Genomic DNA, 6,403 nt, shown 5'->3' on the forward strand with positions numbered 1-6,403 from the left:
GCAAAGGGGGGGTGGGTGCTCTGCCATGAGAAGTTCAGCTTAAAGACACGTCCCAGGGGCATTTCTGGTCCCCACTTAAAGACACGTCGTTTCTAGTCCCCAAAGGCGTCTCTGGTCCCCACCTGTCGTTTTGCTCCTCAGCATGGCTTCCTAAAAACGCTGCAGGATTTCTCAAACATGCATGAATGAGTCTAAGCAAGGCTTTTGGCATGTTTTTATGAGAGTATAACTTTATAACATGATATAAAACTCAAAAAAGTTGATTTTACATGATATTGCCCCTTTAAACAAAAAAGGCAAATCCTTATCAGCAGTCTGCTGATTAAACATCTTTGAACTTTGTAAAATGTCACATGTCGCCTGTGGATCTGGAATCAATATCTTCCAACATTTCATTAAATTAAATGAATCATCATTAACTATTAATGATTATTTAATCAACATACTTCCTGTTCTTTCCTATAATATTCTAACAGACTCAGTTTTTGAGTTATAGTTGTAGACTTTAGATTTGATTTCTTTTGTTCGTGTAAAAAAGTATTCAGAATATTGTCACAAAGCAAACTTATCCGGGGTCTTCAGAAATCTCAGGACTGTTTAAACTCAAATTAAAGCGGTGGGTCTGGACAACTTGTGGCTGAATAAAAGGATTTTCCACCGAGTGGGTTGACGGCATGTCAGAGACGTTTTGGACACTTGGACTAGAAATAAAATCATACATAGATGATAAAAAAACCTGTCCTTTTAAGAGTTTCAAGGTAGAGTTTGCGGAGCCTGTCAGATCTGCAAACTCAGCTCCAAACTTCAACTGATTTCCTTTCACACAATCAACCTGAACTAAACATGCATTTTTTTAATTGTTCTGAAGCTTATCAGTGACACAAATCTGTAAAACTCACAAACACCAGATTATTTCACTGATAGCTACCAAAGCGACATTCTCAGTGCATCACAACCAGAGCAGATCTACAGTAAATCCACTTTTCCCTTCTCTTTCCTTTGCAGCTGCACATCGCAGCAGCAAATGGCTACGCGCAGGCTGCGGAGCTGCTGCTGGAGGGGGGAGCTCGCATGGACCTCAGAGACTCGGACGGATGGCAGCCTCTTCATGCTGCGGCGTGCTGGGGTCAGGTGAGGTCAACACAACAGGAAACACGAAAGATAAGCGCGCACACAGAGGGTTCTGTCGCTGCCGGTGTAAACAGCTGCTGGTGTTTGTCTCAGATGCATGTGGCGGAGCTGCTGGCATCACACGGAGCCAGTCTCAATGCCAAGACCTTCCTGGAAGAGACGCCCATAGGTAAAACTCACAACTCGGCACTTTTTATCTAAACACCTGGTGGGGCATTTAGGAGGCAGGTCATCTTCAGGGTTTGGCATCAAGGGTTCGTTCCCACAAGACGTAGATTTATTGTTTAATAAGGAATAAACTACCAATCTTTAAAATGTTGCAGCATCAACCAGTCTCGTATGATTACATTTCCTGAAGCTGAGATGACATGTAATATATTATTTTGTAAATTAAAGTTATTAAAACTTTATGAGTTGGTTGATTATAATATTTTGCAGATTATTTAAAAGGCTCATAAAAATGTTACCTTTAAACATCCAGTTATATTTTGTTAAGAGAGAAAGTTCTTATAATCTTGAAGGACTTGAGATGTTTGTAAAACTTAAAATTTGAACGAACTTGAAGGATTGATGCACTTCAATTCAAGGAATAAGATTGTGGAATAATCTGGAAAGTGATTATAAAAATGCTGGTTCAATGTATTTCTTTAAGAGAATGATAAAAAAAAAGTTAAAGAAATAAGAAATTGTTGTTTGAGAAGGAATTGAAGCTTTTGTTTTGTTTCTTTATTATTATTGCTTGAAATTCATTATAGAAAAAAGGGGCAGATATAAGATTTTTTTCTTCTTTCTGCCTCCTTTCATTTCTATTTGGATTCGTGTATATTTTGTTGTGTATTTTTTTGTTTTGATTTTTGTTTTTAATGTGTATAAATCTTTTGTTTTGTTTTTTGTTTTAAATGAAATGAATAAAAACTAACTAACATGTCCCCCTTCAGATTTGTGTGAGGATGAGGAGTTCAGGACCATCCTGCTGGACCTGAAGCATAAACACGAAACAATCATGAAGTCCCAGCTGAAACACAAGACCTCGCTGTGCAGGCGGACGTCCAGCGCAGGCAGCCGTGGGTGAGTGCTGACATCTGCTGGTCGAACTGCAGCTTCCACACAACTAAACGTCCTTCCAGAGTCATTTAAAGAAATACCTTCGTCTGAAAAGGGTTATTCCCATTAATGTGTGTCTTGTTGCTTCATCTCTGCTTGTGTCCGCAGGAAAGTGGTGCGGAGAGCCAGTCTGTCCGACAGACACAACTTGTGTCGAAAAGAATACGAGACCGAGGCCAGCGTGTGGAGGGGAGGAAGGGAGGAGGAAGAGGAGAAAGAGAAGGAGTCCGACCAGGAGAATAATCAGGTGATTAATGTGGTGTTTTGTTTATTTAAAACGGAAGCAGAAGCTAATTTTGTGTGGTTTTAACTTCCTGCTCATAAATGAACAAATGACGTGGGTGTTCAAGAGAAAGAAGGATAATGTGAACAGCTCAGTACAAATTTTACAACAAACATTTTACAGGTTATCTGAGGACTTTGAGAGGAATGTAAGAAATATTTTTAAATGCTTTTTTTCTTTTTTAGAAAAAAATCCAATAAACTTGGTTTACCCAGGTTTCACAATATGTCTATAGTTAATGCATGGTTGGGCAACTGGTGGCCTGTGGGTCACATACGGCCTGCGGGTGACTCACATCTGGCCCACCTATGAGGCCCCACCCCCCAAAAAGTTTTATTTATTTATTTATTTATTTATTTAATGTGACCCATCACATCGAAATGAGGATTAAGTCTAAAAGTGGAATGTGGAAAAATAGGCAGATACAGGGTTTTGATTTAAACGTGTGCAAAAATTGCATTTTGTCAAAATATAATGAATAAATGCCTCATCAATGTATCATTTGAATGAACTGTCTGAAATAAAATTCTAAAATGCTTTTTAGAAGCAGGTTTTTGAGGAATAGCAACAAAAAACCTGATTTTGAGGAAAAATGCCTTAAAATTTTGAATTTTTCCCTGTGAGCTAGCAAAGTTTTTGTTTCTTTCCAACTAGGAAATATTAGTATACAAATAATATTTGAGGTTTACTCTTTATATTAACATCAAATATGACTCAATAAATTTACATAAAATTAGGATTCAGACCAAACAGTAATGTGTTATCGTAAACCATCAAGACAAATTAAGTCATTTCTCAGGATGAACTGATATCGGAATGATCCAGGTATCAAAATGTAGCTTTTAAAGCCACAAATCTGAACATGTAATTAAGTCATTTTGACCAAATTTGACTTAATCCTCATTTCGATATGATAGGTCACATATTTGAACTACTTTTTTAGGTACTTAAACACTCGAAACAGCTCTTGGAATCTAAGAGTTGCTTAAAAAGGGTTTAAAAGTTAACAAAAAAAGGAAAATAATAAAAAAAAGTTTTTTCTTTTGGGGGGTAGACTATCTGTTTACAGGATTTCAAGGCAAACCTGTGTTTAGTCTGCTTAGAGACACTTTCTTCTGGAGGATTTTAACAGAAGTCAACACAACATGTTGCACAAAGCTAAATATGAGAAGTTTACTGAAATTACAAATACAGAAACAGTAACTTTTCACCAGAACCATGCAGGAGTCTGACCTCAATGCATTTCAGCATCAAATATGTTGTCACTGCACTGTATGTTGGTTTACTAAACATATTTACATAAACATTTTAAAATTGTCAGTTTTATTACAAATAAAACATTGTGGCCCTTTCCATCGTTTAAGTTGCCCATACCTGCGTTAATGGAAGAAAATTTGTCTTTTTTTAATGGATCAAAGGAATGTTTTGTTGTTCCTGCAGGTGAAACCGGTTGTAGCCGTGGAGCTGCCAGACAAGTCCAAGCTGCCCACCATCCTCAAAGATGGCAGCAGCAAACAGAACGGCCTCATCACCACGACGGTGTCCACGCCCCCTCAGCCGCCCTCCAACGGCAGCGCGCCGTCGCCCAACAGGGGCGGGGTGGTCACCACGCAGCCCCCGCACCAGGAGGAGGAAGCGGCGCCCAGGGAGCGCGCTCAGACTCTGTCCGAGCTGAAGAAGCAGAGGGCCGCAGCCAAACTGCTGAGTCACCCCTTGTTCAACGGCCACCTCGGTAACGGATCCACGGACTCTTTCTGCGATGCCAAAGTCAGCTCCGACGACCCGCGCATGCCGCTGGTCTCCTCCAACGGGAGCGCCGTCTTCTACACGCCGGCCAGCGGCGAGCCGCCCCTCCTCAGGTTCAAACAGCCTGCGGAGGAGGAGCAGCAGCCCAAGACGCGGACCTGCTGCTGCGTGTCGTAGTGTCTCAGTCACGTGACCGCTGATGGAACAGGAAGGCCGAGCAGGAGGGGGGGTGGGGACAGAGGAGGAGGAAATAAAGAGTTCTCCTGGCTCCAGCATCCTGCTCCTCCTCCTACCGCCACGTTAAACTTTGTCCAGAGCAGCTGGGAGGACTAAAGGAAGTCTGAGAACTCCTGGTTAGCTCCACATCTCCAGGGTGCACGAGTCCTGCTGCAGGAAGACAGCTTCCCCAAAACGCAGGCGTGTTCAACATGTAGCAAACTGCAAGAAAAGGACCGTTGGTTCAGGTGACAGATGAAGGTTAGGAGACATGCCAAATGATCAAAGGTCGGAGCAGTTATGGTGGAAATGTTTTACTTTTTACAAAACAAAGTTTTAAGATGTTAAGTAGAAAAAACGTCACAACATGTTCTGCCCTCTGACAATATTTTTTTAATCTCGCAGATTTATTATTTTAAGTCATTAAACATTCCCTCCAGAACAAACCCTGTTGTGCTAAAAACATTCTGCGTCTTCAACATTTCCACACGAGCAGTGCCGTCATGGCAGACAGGTCTGAAACACACTATGTTGCAGCACAACATAAAAGGAAGAGCAAAACGTAGCTTCATGTCGTCTGTGACATGTTTAAAAAAAATAACTGCCAGGAAACAGTGTTAAAACTAACAGAGAAGTGTTTTTTTTTCTGTTGCAGTGGATCAGAAAGTCAGCAGGAAATTGTGAAATACCTGAACTTGTGTTTGAAGCTCTCACTAAATGATGCCAGCTACACTTCACTGTCCTCTCTAAATGAACCTGACCGTTCATGCTCTGTATTTTCTGTAATCCACTTTAATCCACTCCTATAGATCATTTAAGCCAACACGGTTGGATGTTGCTGGACGTTTTTTTTAATTTTATTTTTTTTATTTATGGAGATTAAGGAAATGTGTAAAAACATTCTGGTTCATAAAGTTGAGTGTATTTATTAGTTGGATGGTGTGTGGAGAGTGTGAATGCAGATGAGATATGGTTTTCTGAGGGACTTCCTTTTTTATTTTTTTTTCTAGCAAAGCACCTTCTGACATGAAATTTCAAGTGAAAATTTTAAAAAGTAAAATATTGTCTGTGTACATGTTTTGTTAAATACAGGCCATCCCAGGATGGGTTCATATTTGTGTCACTACAAATAACTGTTATTTGTTTTTATACGTTTGTTTTTTTGGTGGCCATTGTGTGGCTTTAGCATTTTCCAGTCACTGTATTTGTAGTATTATTAGAAACTGTAAATGTTACATCAGAATTTACTGTAAATTTGTTTGAAAATGTTCAAATATGCACACAAACTTATTCTTTAATGCCTCTTTTTTTTTAAAGATAAAAATGGTGTCATGTCTCCGGCTCAAAATATAAACTATTCTGATATAAATTAAGAAACAGTTTGTCAGTTTTGAAGTCTTACCTACAGAATTTTTTTTCCATGGTTTTCTCGTGATACACTAGAGGAAAACCATAACTCGTTTATCGCGAGAAAACACTTATTTCATGATATCATGAGAAAACCCATGGGGGGTGGGGTGGGTGATCAGCAGAAAACGTCCCCTCTCAGCTTCCGTACTTACCTGTGACAGACTGGCGATCTGTCCAGGGTGTACCCCACTTCCAACACAACCACTGGAGATGAGCAGCAGCTCCCAGAGAGAGGAAAAGCAGGTAAAAAATAAAATAAAATAAAACATATGGTTGGAAACTGTTTAATTAAAGCTGCAGCTTCAGGAAGACGAGATAAAAAATTAATAAAACTGTTGCCAAAAATTCTATATTTAAGTCACTTGTTTATAGGAGTCTGAGATTCAATAAATGTGTCTGTACGAACTACAAATAATCTTTTTTTAAGATGCTTAAAGGGAGAAACAGAAAATCAGGGTGAATCACCCGTTTTTTTTTTTTTTTTTTTTTTTTTTTTTTTTTTTTTTTTTTTTT

General features: G+C 39.5%; 1 protein-coding gene across 2 annotated transcripts in view; it reads left to right on the forward strand.

Annotated features, from left to right (window-relative positions):
* ppp1r16b (protein phosphatase 1, regulatory subunit 16B) overlaps positions 1-5,770 on the forward strand; it is a 98,952-nt gene extending 93,182 nt beyond the window's left edge. For both annotated transcript variants that reach the window (XM_014004772.1, XM_014004773.1), the window contains 5 exons: positions 1,006-1,131; positions 1,225-1,300; positions 2,070-2,199; positions 2,344-2,482; positions 3,959-5,770. In XM_014004772.1, coding sequence (XP_013860226.1) covers positions 1,006-1,131; positions 1,225-1,300; positions 2,070-2,199; positions 2,344-2,482; positions 3,959-4,441 — 954 coding nt within the window. In that variant the 3' untranslated portion in view covers positions 4,442-5,770. The remainder of the gene's footprint in view (positions 1-1,005; positions 1,132-1,224; positions 1,301-2,069; positions 2,200-2,343; positions 2,483-3,958) is intronic.
* The last annotated feature ends 633 nt before the right edge of the window (positions 5,771-6,403 follow it).

The sequence above is a fragment of the Austrofundulus limnaeus genome, unplaced genomic scaffold, assembly GCF_001266775.1.
Source record: "Austrofundulus limnaeus strain Quisiro unplaced genomic scaffold, Austrofundulus_limnaeus-1.0 Scaffold26, whole genome shotgun sequence".
Taxonomy (NCBI): domain Eukaryota; kingdom Metazoa; phylum Chordata; class Actinopteri; order Cyprinodontiformes; family Rivulidae; genus Austrofundulus; species Austrofundulus limnaeus.